The sequence below is a fragment of the Pagrus pagrus genome, assembly GCF_965226575.1.
Source record: "Pagrus pagrus genome assembly, chromosome: 21".
In the NCBI taxonomy this organism is placed as follows: Eukaryota; Metazoa; Chordata; class Actinopteri; order Spariformes; family Sparidae; genus Pagrus; species Pagrus pagrus.
The window spans coordinates 7,339,343-7,353,750 of NC_140208.1; the positions used below are offsets into that span (position 1 = coordinate 7,339,343).

At 44.1% G+C, this 14,408-nt stretch overlaps 1 protein-coding gene across 1 annotated transcript; it reads left to right on the forward strand.

Annotated features, from left to right (window-relative positions):
• Positions 1-1,555: 1,555 nt before the first annotated feature.
• timp2a (TIMP metallopeptidase inhibitor 2a) lies at positions 1,556-14,139 on the forward strand. The gene is made up of 5 exons (XM_084342329.1): positions 1,556-1,983; positions 9,218-9,318; positions 9,415-9,523; positions 11,531-11,655; positions 12,426-14,139. The coding sequence occupies exons 1-5, from the start codon at positions 1,854-1,856 to the stop codon at positions 12,621-12,623; spliced, it is 663 nt and encodes a 220-aa protein (XP_084198455.1). The 5' UTR covers positions 1,556-1,853; the 3' UTR covers positions 12,624-14,139.
• The last annotated feature ends 269 nt before the right edge of the window (positions 14,140-14,408 follow it).

Genomic DNA, 14,408 nt, shown 5'->3' on the forward strand with positions numbered 1-14,408 from the left:
GTATCGTGCAGTGTTGTTTTTGATGTCCGTTTGTGATTACATTTATATTTTGGATAAAGTGCACCCAGATACACGGTTGTGAAAAAAGTACTCAGATCCTTAACGTTCCTTTATTTTAAGTGCCAATGCAACAGTTTTGAAAAAAACCCTGTCGATGTCAGATAAAAGTGTGTACATTTGCTTAAAAATACTACTTAAATAAAAGGTACAGAGGTATTATCAGCAATATGTACTTCAAAAATCAGAAGTTAAAGCTCAGAAGTGGCCTCTTTGACTGATATTCTGTGTTCTCTACTGTAAAGTCGTCTAGTTGAACTAGTTTCTTGATGTGTCAGGCACCTCCAGTGGGTCACCAGATGAACCTGAGGGGCCATGAGATGATTAAAGTGAGAGGAAAGAAGACAAAACAAAAAGCTGTTGGATAAATGTGGAGATTTCTGTAATCTGTGCTTTTATTTTTAAATATTGGATAATTTTACAAAGGTAGCTAGTGAAATAAAAACATTAAATGGAAATATTCAATTGAAGTACAAACACCCTTTAAAATTGTACGTGTGAACCAGTAAACATCAAATCCACCTCTGCAGACAGAAAACCGGCCAACACATCCTCAGTAACAGCTTTATGTGAGTCACATGGATGACAGTCACAGAAGCAGAAGCAGTAATTTTCCAACACAATTGTCTTCCTGTTTCTACACACACATTGTTTATGAAGAACCGAACTATTGCAGTGCTTTAGTTGCACAATTAAGTGGTTGCACTGTAGAAATGTTCAGATGATTTACTTAAGGAAAAGTACCACACTGTGAAAACACTCCACTACAAGTGAGCTTCAGCTTTGCAAGCAGTTTCTGATTCTGATTCTGATTTGTGATAATGCATTTTCTTTCTTCTCTTAATGTGTTACTTGGCACCGGAGCCAAAATAGCACATTTGTAAATTAATTAATTTTTTATTGTCAGTCTGATTTGAAAACATTGATTCCAATAATAACAAAATGTACAGTATTGCTACAATATATGCTGAGTAATCCCATCATCGTCAACCTGTACTACATACATGTAAATATATTTAAAATATTATTTACTTTAGATACTTCAGTACATTTAATATCAGATAGGCCAACTTTCAAGACTTTTACTTGAGTATTATTTGTAGAGGTATGACGGCTGATGTCCACCAGTGAAAGAAAGACTTTGATGAGAGGAAAAAGTCACAAATATGAGATAAAAAGTCAAGATTATGAGATAAAAAGTCACGATTATGAGATAAAAAGTCACAGTTATGAGATAAAAGTCACAAATATGAGATCAAACAGTTAATAAATTCGTTTTCATGCAGACATGAGCTTCCATACTATGGCTGACTTTTGCTTTTTCCGCAGTAATATTGTAACACGACATCTTTACTTGTACTCGAGTACTCTGCAGCAGGTATCAGAGTATCAGGGACCTCTCTGCTCTCCGGTGCTGCAGCAGCTCCGGTGGCTCCAGCCGGAGGACGCAGCGCCCCCTGCCGGTCCAGCCGGTACCGCCGGGGGAGGAGCCGCTCGGGCAGCTTTATAAAACCGCCTTGATCCTGGAAACGAAAACAGTCCCGACAGACAGACAAGCTGACTGACAGACAGACAGACAGCTGCCGACACCAGCCGAGACACCTCCGAGCGCACTGAACCTCACCTTTGTGCCGGAGCGGAGCGCGCGGACCGTCCGCCGTTGTTGACGTCGCCTGTCGGTTATAAAGAGCAGAGCGGAGGGGGGAGGCTGCTGCCCGCCGCTGGAGCTACACTGCAACGCATCTGCGCAGCAGACAGCAACGAAGAGGCTGAAAAAACGTCGCAGTGTTTCTAAAATGCCGTTCACCGTTAACGGCATCCTTTGCACGCTCGCGCTGCTGGTCCTGTGGCGGTCGGAGGAGCTCGCGGAGGCGTGCAGCTGCGCCCCGGTCCACCCGCAACAGGCGTTCTGCAACGCCGATGTAGGTGAGTACAGCACCGGGGACTGTTGTTGTTATTGTTGTTGTTGTTGTTGTTGTTGTTTACCTGGCCCATGTTGCAGCAGGCTGCTGCACGTCTGACCGGAGCTACAGCGGCCGCTCACAGCCGCTCAGCCCGCCTCCGGGGCTGCTGAACAGGCTCAGAGACGCTTCTGGAAACCGCTGGTGAGCCTGGAGGTGGAGGGTGTCTCCTCAAGGCCATGGCCCGACAGCAGGGACTGCGTTCAGACCGCAGACTCACACTGATCCCACTGTCATATTTTGTCACGTCAGTAGACCTCTAAAATGACAAAATCTACATTTGGGCAGCGCAGGAATAAAATAATGTGACGTTCAGGTGTCATGGAGGCAGCCACAACACACACATGCTCAGCTTAATATCAAGATAAGGAGTTAAAGTGCACCTGTGTGACTCACTGATGAGTTGATAATGACCTCAGTGAACTTTATCTTTCTGGTTTCATTGTGATATCTCAGTATAGTCCCACATGAGAGGCCCGTACTGTCGTATCTCAGGGTGGACGTGCACCGTTTGTGTCCAGGAAGCAGTCTGAGCCCATCACCGTACATAATGTCTCAGGTCTGGAGCAGAGCGGTGTGTTTACCAGGCTTCACCCTCGGCAGCGTCGCCTTGCTTCTCGCAGGGCAACGTGGCACAAGAGAGGGAAAGAGCGTAGAGGAGGACAAGGGATGGAGAAATTTAGGAGGAGGAGGAGGAGGGGGTTCGAATCTCAACCACAGAATATGTCACACGGCGAGCTTTCCCCCGTCTCTTTCTTTATTTCCATTCCTGCCCTGTTTCTTCCTGTGAGGGGTGGTGCTGGGGAGGAATTACAGGAATGCTGCTGGGGTTTTCCCAACTTTTGCTCCGGTGTAACGCAGGGACACACACACACTCTGGCAAACATTTGTAGGCCATGCATGGTGGACACACACACACACACACACACACACACACACACACACAGGCTACAGATGACATCTGGCTGTCAGTTCAGGGTGTGTTTTGGGGGAAAAAAAGCAATAAAAGTCACGGTCAAAGTTAAAATATGCATGGTATCCCACACAACTTCATCTTTTCTTCCTTCTTTCTCACACACTTTAACATGCACGACTGTGTGTGTGTGTGTGTGGAGATAAGAGCTTATTGCAAAATGACCGTTCTATATTCAGCTGTGACTCAATAATTCGCTGAGGTTGCAGGACTTAATTAAACAGGATGTCTCACAGAAGAGGTGTGTGTTTGCTCTGCTCATGTTGTGTGTTTTTTAAAGGGTGTGTGAGTCATTACAGCTTTTGGCCGTCGAAGGGGGGGGGGGGGGGGGACACACACACAATTAAAGGCCACGCGAACCGCTAAAAGGCAGAAGTGGTCGAAGTCATTGTCCGGCGAAGATTTCAGGGTGGACTTGAGGATCAAGTTGTGGTTTTTTTGGCGGGTCAGATATGAAGGCTGGAGCGTGGAGAGAGGAGAAGCAGGGCTGCAACGAGCAGAGCGTCAGAATGGAGTCGGTTGTCTGGTTGCCCAGAATGTGCATGTAGGCAACAACAAAGTCACATTGTCAACAGTTATGTGGTCTGACATTTAATTTTTGTTTTTTTGGCTGAAATGGGATCCCACCCCTTGGCATGTTCACACACATGCAGGGACCAGCTCCAGTCTGTGTGTGTGTGTTTGTGTGTGTCACCTTCTGTTTTCATGCTAGATGATGCTCCAGCAGGTCAGACCGCAAGCCATAAAGATCCAGCAGTGTCATCCACCTACCACACAATCACACACACTCACTCACACACACTCACATGTTCGTGCGCAGAGACAAACATCCTCCTTTCGTATAAATCTGTCGCCCACAAAGGGGAACTTCCCCGGCAGCCCTGCCCAGTCAGACTGGCCCGAGGCTGGGCGGGTGAAGACCAGAGTCACCCTGCTGTCTGCGGGAGTGGACATGCAACAACACGTCTCTGTTTATGGAAATGCAAGTGTTTTCTTCACGAAAAGTACTTAATATACATCATCAAAAAAAAGTCTTTAAAACCTAAGTTTAAAGGAAGAGCTCACCCAAAAATGAAAATTCAGTCGTCACCCTCACGCTGATGGAAAGTCAGGTGAGGTTTGGTCATCCGCAAAATATTTCTGAAGCTTCACAGCAGAACGGCGTCGGAGCATTGTCCTGAACGACTGAAGTAGATGGGGACTTGTTTTAAAACGTAAACTTCATCCATAATCAAAGACTGCGGAAGCCCTGAGATCCCAAACTGATTTCAAAAGAGGTTTTTCACACCGTCAACACACGGACGAGATCGTGCACCCGTTTCAGACCGGGAGCACTTTTAGGGGAATAGGAGATCTTGAGGCTTCCACAGCCTTTTTGTTTGTTTGTTGTTGTTGTTTTTTTTTAAACAAGTCCCCATTTACTTCAGCTGTTTCTGAGAATACTGCAACGCTGTTTTACTGTGAAGCTCGAGGAATGTTTTGTGGACTACTGAACTTCACCTGACTTTCCATCAGCATGTTGGTGAGGAGATAATGACTGAATGTTCATGTACATTTTTGGGTGAACTGTTCCTTTAACGCTATGATGCAAAGCCTCATGTTGATCAGACGGTCTTGGAGGATCTTTGAAAGAGTTGGATGGATATTTTTGAACATTAAACAAGCCAAAATGATTTTTAAATTGTGTTTACATATACATTTTTGGCCAAATTCCTTCATATATGGCTCGAACATATAACTTCACTGGCACATAACGCTTCACATCTGTACGACTCAAACGATGTCTAATGTGGAAGGAGTCGCTCGAACCTACAGAGAGCTTTCACCCGACTGAAATTCCCCTCATTTCTTTGGAGCCTTGAAGCGTTCTCAGCTCATTGTTTTGTTTTTTTGTGGCCCACATTTTGGTTCAGTTTCAACACACTCAATCAACATTGCAGCAGAAAGCAGCTGTTTCCAGTGAGTAAGCTCCAAACTCCACTGTACACTTACACTCTCTGCACCAGAAAGCAGACGGACACAGTTAGCTGGCGAACATAGAGGAGCATGTAGCGGCCAAAGAGCCAAGATATTCCCCTCAGGAGGTGGTAGGGACCAAAAACGGAGCTAAAAGAGAGTGAATGTTGGACTTAAACCTGTCAGGTGGACTGAAAGACAACAATAATAATGTTGTGTTGTATCAGCTGGATGTAAACAAGCAGCTGTTTGCTGTCTAGTCAACTGTAAAGGTGATGATATGTTGATGTTGTGTTTATACCTCGTTCAACTTCCCAAAAAATCAACTAATGCTGCTTTAAATTTCTGTGCGATACCAAATCATTCACTTGTTCCAGCTTCTTAAATGTGAGGATTTGCTTTTACATTTGTGTTTTGTGACTGTTCGTTGGGCAAAACAAGCAATGAAAATATCTCAGCTTGGGAGCCAATATTGGTTGATAAAATCTCTTTAAATAAAAACTTGTAACTGTCATCATGACGATCTCACAAAGGAACCAGAGCGTTCGTCTTTGCTGCACAGGTCTTCATACAGATGTTGACAGCAGCCGACTGATCGTGTCTTCAGGGGGGGCGGCGGCTCGTCTCTGGTCAGATGACAGGTTAAACAGACGGCCCACGTACAGTCTGGAGCTGAACCAACCACAGCAGGAAAGTCGGGGACGAGTTGGTGGTCACTGGACTATGAAAAAAGAACTGGATAGTCATGCGGTGGATTGAACGGGGGGCACTGAGGATGTGGTGTGTGACTGTTTGTGTGTGTGTGTGTGTCTGTGTGTGTGTTCATATGGGGTTTGCATGGAAAACATTGCGTAGTGCAACTGATACGCATGTATAAGTCATTAGACGTCGTCCTGGTCGGGAGGGTAGGGGAGCAGTCTTGAATGTGGGTCAGCTGTTGGTTTATGGATGGGGGCTCCTGGCCGCTGCTGATCAGATGACTTCATGATCAACCTGCGGTGACGCTCGGCCCCCCTGCAGGTCCCTCTCGTAGTCGTGCTGTTTTAGCATCACGCTGTGTAGTCTGCAGCCTCCGCAATACGCTGTTTAGACTGCACAGGATCCTCCGCTCCGGCTGTATTGCAGGAGGGGAAACTGAGACGTAAACATGCCCGCGACACCAGGTGAAGACAGATAAGCGCCCACAATAACACTGCACCGTGAAAAGCGGCGTAATCTCCCCCCTCAGTGTCGTGTCCTGCTGCTGATTCTTTCGCTCATTAGTTTGTGGCTCAGAATGAGGTCAGGAAATGAGAGCGGAAAAACTGAGAGGAATGCAGGAGAGAGTGCCAGCCAGGTATACTGCTGCTGTGTGTGTGTGTTTGAGTGTGTTTATGTGTGTACTCTGGCTGCCGCTGCATATTTGCATAAGCACCAGTGTGGAGCCAAAATGCAGAAGTTTGTTTGTGAAGAGCTGGGATTGATTTCTCTGAAGCGCTGATGAATGACTTTATGAAGCTGATAGCCAGTTTCATTCTTGTTGCAGCTCCAAGTGAATAAAAAAAAAACCTGGATTCATTCACCTCAGAGTCAGAAAGACTTTCATCAAATCTTTCATTTCCTTCTTCTCTTTTATTCATAATTAATCAAACCTTCAGAAGAACGTTTGTCCAAATTAAATTAATCTGTCCTCTGCACGTCAGTTTGACAAGTGCCAGACTGAATGTTGGCAATGGATGTTTCTGCAAACCACGGATCTGTTGAAACGTTACCTTTCCTTCTGTTGCAACTTGCTTTAGGTTCAGTTCTTTTTAAGTTGTGCCAGCGCTGTGGTTGTGCTCTGGTTACAAAAAAACCACTTGGTCATGGTTAAGAAAAGGATAATGAATTGGCATAAAACACCTGTTTGGATGTTTTGTCATACAGTGTTGCAGCTGTACCTCTCCATCATGACTGCCTGTAGGTTGTTTCTTGAGATGTAGCAGCAGATGTAGATGCTGTTGCTACATGTTGTGAACTCTAATGGGTGGAAAATAAGTTTGTCGTATTACTGATCTCGGTCAGGTCAGGGACAGGTGACAGGTCTGACTTAAAAAACAAAGCAAAAACTGTCACCTGGCCTTTTTTTTTTTATCGATTTCCTCTCAGTCAGCGCTCATTTTCTCACTCCAGGCTGTGGTCAGTCTCATTGCGACGGTGCAACCGAACTACACACCTTGTCACTCGTAGCTCACTCCGTTATCAAGGGACATGTATGTATATATATATTTTATCAAAGAAGGATTTACTTTCCAGGCTGCTTTAGATTTAATCAGATTCAGACTTTCTGGCTTAACCAACTTTTTAAATAATGACCACCTCTGCTGACATTGTGCAAATGTATTACAGTTTGTTGAAATATAATGTTAACCTTAAGAGGAATGAAAGAGCAGAGGTGCTACGTCACATAGCAAATGTCATATATTTAACCACTGTGGCTGTTATTTAGGCCGCCACCTGCTTTTTAATGTCCTTGAACACCGGATGAGATGCAACAGGGTGTGAACCATGATACTGAACTCTGGTCCAAACTGGATGATACCGTGCTACCATTGCATATTTGATTATTTATTTATTTATTTATTTGTTGCTTACAGTCAAAAAAAAGCCATGTGAAGAAGTCCCCTCAGGCTCTGGGGAAACGTGATGCCCATTATTCACCTTTTTGACATCAACTAAATGAATAATGAGAATAATTGTTAGTTGCAGCACTAATTGCTGTCGTAGTTACATGTTTAGTAAAGCATGCTTCTTCAGGATCAGAGTGAAACGGGGGGGAAAAGGAAGTGGTGAAGGAAGGAGAGCAGAAGAACGAGAGACGCTATTAACTCTGGGAGCCATGAACCCCCATTTTTGTGTCTGCTCCAAGCCATAAACTGAACCCAAGGGTGCAAGAGCAACAGCAGTCGACTATGTGTGTGTGTGTGAGTGTGTGTGTGTGTGTGTCTGTGTGTGTTTATCTATGTGTACGTGTCCTCTGTGTTCCTGCTTATTTTATGTTTTTTTTTTTCTTCTCTATTGCTCATATTTTCCATTCTGAATAAATGCCCTGAGCATAGCTGAAGCTTGATGTAGTCAGTCAGGCCATTAAAACACACACACAGACACACAGACACACACACACACACACGGTGAGAAACATGCCTCTGGCCCACTGTTTCTCTGTATATCAACTTTCATGTTGTATTCCTATTCCTTAATTCTGGTCTCCTGACAGTTTTCTGGTCATGTTTCGAGGCAGAAGGTTTGTTCTGCTGGCCAACTCACTTTATGTGTCTGGCCCTCGTACAGTTTTGAACCTGATGGAAACCTTTTTTAAGTTTGGTTTTCATTGACTGGGCTACTGCAGAAGCCGAAGCTGAGCTGCCCGAGCTCATTTTTATTGTCGGTGCTGTGCCCTCGGTGTGGTATGTGCACATGAGACTTGTGAGGCAGCTGTTTTGGCCCGTTGTCCATCTGCCCTTTTGTCAGCGAGAGCAGTGGTGAACAAGAATCTGGCGCTTGGGTGACGTTACAATTAACGGCTTTCAGTGGAAGCATCTCATGACATTATGATCATACGTTTAGTCATCTGCGAACTATTTCAATGAATCCTTTGAGTCATCATATTCTCTGGTGTCAGTATCTCTATTGTGAAAATGTTCTGCTTCTACTGTTGACTGAATATTTCTGGGTTTGTAGCTGGTGCTCAGACACAATATCACCATGTGTCTTGTGTCTTGTGTCTTTTTCACAATTAAAACTACTTCTAGCCTGGTTACAAAACATTTACGTGTATAGATGTACAACTTTTGTGTGTCAAACACTGCAATGTCAAGCAAAACACAGCTGTATTTCAAATCATGTTCCCTCTCAAGTGGTTGCCAGTTTGTTGCAAGACCTTACGTCTCTAACGTTAGCTAGCTAATGTTAGGGAAGTACAGTATGCTGGGCACATTCTGTAACTCAGCCTTTTTTACGTTTTATCCAACACACAATCTGGCAACTACCAAGACTGTTGATGCTGACAAAACACAGATACCACGTGATACTAACGGTGTTATACTGGAAGCTGGAGCCAACTGTCAGAGGTCTTACAGGCATAAACACGATTTTTTATTTTCCAAAGAACACATATCTGGTTGCATCCTTTTTATTGGAAATTGTTTTGTCTTTCTTGCATCCGCTTTCTGTCTTGTGATTGTGGGATCGTGTTACATCTTGTGATCTGATACATCTTGATCTTGATCTTGTTTCTTTGTTTCCCAAACAGTGATTCGAGCAAAGGTGGTGGGAGAGAGAGAGGTGGATTCTGGGAATGATATCTACGGGAACCCCATCAAGAGGATCCAGTATGAGATCAAACAGATCAAGGTTAGTCCTCCTTGTATTTTAGTTAAAAGGGTTTAAAGCTCAGACTGTGACTCCTTCATTCTGACCTTTGACCCTCTGGCTGTGGTTTGGTTCCAGATGTTCAAGGGACCTAACGAGGACATCGAGTCTGTCTTCACTGCTCCCGTGTCCGCTGTCTGTGGAGTTACCCTGGATGCCAATGGCAAGAAGGAGTACTTGATCTCAGGTGTGTATTAACAGATTTTACATCCGTTTTGTCTGAAACGAAGACAATGCACCGAGTTCCTGGAATAATTATAGTATTTTCCTTTTTATCAAGGAAAATGTGTATTTTTACTTTGCGATTAAGTGAAGTAACTCCTTCTATATACAAACTGTTACGGTTTTGCACAAGTAAGACATCTTTGATTTCAGTTTTGTTGTGAGAAACTAAGACTCAACATGCAAACAAAAAGTGAAAGAATAAGAAAACAGACAGACAGATGGACGGACTGATAGGAAAACCGCAGGAACTCGCCAACAGACAGATAATCAGATATCGACCTCCAGGTGTAAACAGCCTGGCAGACAAACATGAGATCGGGTAAAGACCAACGGGACATTTTGTGTGTTGGAGGAGTGACTGTTTATGTTATTATGGGTAATGATACGCTGCTGACTAAACCCTGTGGAGACGGGGAGTGACCTTGTCTGCAGTGGCACAGCTGGAGCTCCTGAGATATGTAAATGTACTGTATTGTATATCTTGTTCTCTGTGCTCGAGGTGATGGCCATGAAATGAAAATAAAATAATTTACTCTATGAGATAACAGCCTGAAGGGAGCATTGTGTAGCTGGTTAGATGTATTACTCCCTAGTGACTATCCATGACCTTCTGTTTGAATTTACTTACACCAAGGCTGCATTATTACATCTGCAGAGTCATTTTCTAGACCAGTAACCTTAAAGCAGGTGTTATCAGTATTTTCATATCAACAGTGGATCTCGTAACTTCTCGTAATGTGAACGGGGTTGCTTCTTTGTAATCCACCTCAGGTCTTCAGAGCTTTTTAACAAATTGCAGCTCATTGTTTTAGTTTTCCGAGCCACAACTTTTCTGTTTTGTTTCAGCCTCACCGCTCTTATTGTGTTGCTCTGAGCTAAAAACCCACAGTATACCTCCTGCTCAGCATCAGACAGCAGACGGACACAGTTGGCAACTAGCTGATGACCACTGCGAAGTATTTAGCTGCTAAAGAGACAGACATTTCCCTCGGGAGGTGGTGGAGACCAAAAACGGAGCTAAAAGGAGAATTATTATGGGACTAATATAAATCTCCAAATGACTTCAAATAAATGCTAATGTTGCTCTGTAACTGCTGTGCCTGTGTAAACTGGCAACTGTTTGCTAACAAGTAACAAGCAATTTGACTGTTTTATGGGGGTTAATTACCAGACGAGTTACTGCGACTGGACGAGAAATCATCCAACACTCACCCTGTAAAACTTGAATATTTGTTGTTTGGGTTTGTTCAAATTAAACCAACATTTTGAACTATTCCTTTATTGTTTGTATGCTCAACCTGGCTGGTGTTGTTATTGAGAGCCGCAGCAGAATAAGACATAGTACAGGGAGAATAATGATGTCATGCGTGCTCTGGTTTCCCCATCGCAGACAGAGATGCACCCGCAAACACTCGGGTCTAATTACATAGAGTTGTAAGAGGAGGAACTGCTGAAGCCAGCGTTTCCTGTCTGACTCTTTTCTTTTTCAAGATGTAGGACTCGAGCAGTGGGAAAGTCAGTCAGCTTTCTGCTGACCGTGGCGTCTTTTTAAAACGATTCATCCTTTCTTCTGTTAGGGGTTAAGAGTTGCAGTGAAACGTGAGTCAGTCCCGTCTGCCAGGACACACTGTGAGGACTTGTTGAGAGTTGCTCTGCAGACAGATAGTAATGAAGTGAAGAGTACAACGGACGCAGCAGAAATATCTTCATGTTTTGACTGGTGCCACTCTTGCATCAAACAATCCCAGCCTCTCACGTGGACAGGTTGTCTGTGGCAATGCCTGCGAGCGTTTCCTGTCTGAAAAGTATCAGATTTTATCAGATGTACCTGTGAATCTGCGATCTGACGCATCCATATGGATGCATCGGGAACTGGGTGTTTGCCTGCGTGTGTGATCTTGTTATGTCTGGGTTGTCCGCCACGTGTCCGTCATTATGAAGCTTTTATCTCCGTTCCGTTCTTCTGCAGGCAAGGCCGAGGCCGGCGGGCGCATGCATGTGACCCTGTGTGATTACATCATGCCCTGGGACACCTTGAGCAACACCCAGAAGAAGGGCCTGAGCCAGCGCTACCAGATGGGCTGTGAATGCAAGGTAAGACTGTGTGTGTGTGTGTCTGTCTGTCTGTCTGTCTGTCTGTGTCTGTGTGTGTGTATGTATGATTTATCTCCCAGAGTTTCCCCTCCTGGAGGACAAAACCAGACATAATAGACAAACAACTCAGAGGAGACATGAGCCACAACAACAGCTGCAACAACACGCATCAGAGCAATGAGTTGGGAAACAGAGATATGGATTAGAAACAAGCTAATTATTTGTTGGTTTCAGCTCGTTACGTGAGAAGATTTGCAGTTTTCAATCACTGATTGATTCATACTTTGGTTTTTGTATAGACTAAACAACCTCAACATAACTTTAGAGGTGCTGGTTGGCATATTTTGTTTCAGTTAAGACAGCTAGACTAGCGACAGCGAGGACCTTGAGCGGCTACTTTCACAGTAATAAAACAGCAGAGCACCTGGTGCGTCTGTTTACAGTGCAGCCAGACAAACTTGTGTTGCTTTTATAAAGAAATCATAATATGCCTTTCCCATCATGCCATCAGCAACCGCCATCGGAGTTCATGACACAAGTAGATTTCTGCACAACAATAGGACATGATTAGATGGAGGAGGAGAGCTTCACCTGGCAGTTCACTGTAGCTGCTTCCTCTTGTCCCATTTCTACCCTTCACAAAACAAGAGATGTAAATTATTTATTATATATCGGCAGCCATGTTGGTTTTGACCCATAATGCCCTTAACGCACATCATTGATCAAGATGATTAATTTTATCTTTTTTCTTAATTTCCCTTTAACCCCAGATCGTGCGCTGCCCCTCTCTGCCCTGCGAGATCTCAGCTCCCGAGGAGTGTCTGTGGACGGACCTGATGATCGAGAAGCAGGTTTACGGACGCCAGGCCAACCACTACGCCTGCATCAAGAGGGCGGACAACTCCTGCTCCTGGTACCGCGGCGTCTCATCGCCCAAGAAGGAGTTCCTGGACGGCGAGGAGCCTTAATCGCACCTGGCTGCGCACTGCGAAAAATAAATGTAAATGATTCCATTGAAATTTTAAGATCAGGCAAAGAGATTTTTTTGATAAAGAAAAAAGTTAAACTAATGTGACTGAAATTACCTGCTGGTCTGAGAACAACCTTCAGCCTCTCTTTGCGTTCGTTTCAGTCAGAAAAGGCAACATTTCAACGTCAGTGTTCACTGATTTCAAAGAGGCTCAGAGGTTGTTCTCAGACACAGCGTCTGTAAAAGCAAATAAAATAGCATCATGAGACATAGACTGGTCAAGTGATGATGTAACTTCCTCCTGAGGCTGGCGTCAGGAGGATTTAAACTCCTCGGTGAGACAGAGCACTTCCTGCCCCGCAAAGCTCTTCAAACATCTCTGCTCTCCGACTCCAACCAATCAAAATCCCCCACCCCCGCTCTACTACGGACGATCATTCGTTACCCATCGTGTTTCTACTTTTATTACCTCATTCTCCATTTTATTCCAAAGCCAAATTCCAAGTTGCCTTTTTTTAAATGATTGTCTCCCTCTCTCTCTCTCTCTCTTCCTCTCTCTCTCGCTCGCTCTCTCTGCGATCACTTTAATCTCTCGTCTTCTCCGCTGGGAGCTGTTTGGCCACCGGTGACGTCGGCCGCCCACGACACGCTTAACTGTCTTTTCTTTAAAAAGAACATGAGTCATCTTCGCATGGCTGATCTCCTCCTGGTGAAAAATCTATTTCTTGTGGTGATTTTTAACTGAAGCCTGTGACCGTCGCAGGCCTCACTGGACCAGTCTATGCAGCGTAAAAAAAGATGAGCGCTCTAAATTTAAACCTGCTCGTGAGGTAAAAAAAAAACGCAGAAACAAAATCGGAAAACCCAAATTTTCTCCTCATCTCGTCTTCATCCCTCCCGCCCTCGTTTGCCCCACTATGTAGCTGTACAGTACCTATGCATATACTTTTGTTGTTACTTGATGATTATTATTTACTGCATTAGAACTAGATTTGCACTTTTTGAGGATGAGTTCCAGTAAAGACAAGAGCCTGAACACTCTGATGTGACAGATAATATAACGCCCAGACCGACAGATCCACCTCAGGTGCAGATTTTTGCCTATTTTGAGTGCTTTTGGTGGTCCATATTCACAAACGCGAGCTTATTCTTGCTATTTCTCATAACGGATAGAATAGTACGTGCAATGAAAGGGGGAAAAAAAGCGTGAGAGGTTGGGATATAAGGGATCTTTTTGCAGATTTTATGTGTGAAAGGGAAACAAAAGGAGCTCGTGGGATGTTATTTCAGTGTCTTTGTATTGTCTGTTGATTGTAAATGCCAACAGCAGTTTCATGATTTGCCAATATATCCTCGCAAGACGGTTCATTTCATGAGTAATACGGCCGTTACATGCTTAATGTTAGCTCGTCTTTCCTGCTCCTTCCAGTTATTAATGAAAGCTTTATCGCCGTCATAGAAAGCAAGTTACTCAATCGAAGTTTACAGTGCTGTTTTATACACCTCAAGCTACATTAACAAAAAAAATATATATATGATGGAGTATTAGAGGCATAATTTAAAAGTAAACTCTTTCCATTTTCCATTACTTTGTATTTTTTCAGTGTTATAATTATACCTGTCATGATTTTTGTGTGTTTTCCGCTGTCTTTGTCTACGATGTCTGTAGCTGTAGTGTCGAGTCGAGAAGGTCCTCTTGCGCTGGAGTAACGTGAGAGTGAGAGAGATTAATCCTTTCTGGGGAGGTGTGGAGAAAAGAGAAATGGGTACCTTGTGTGAATAG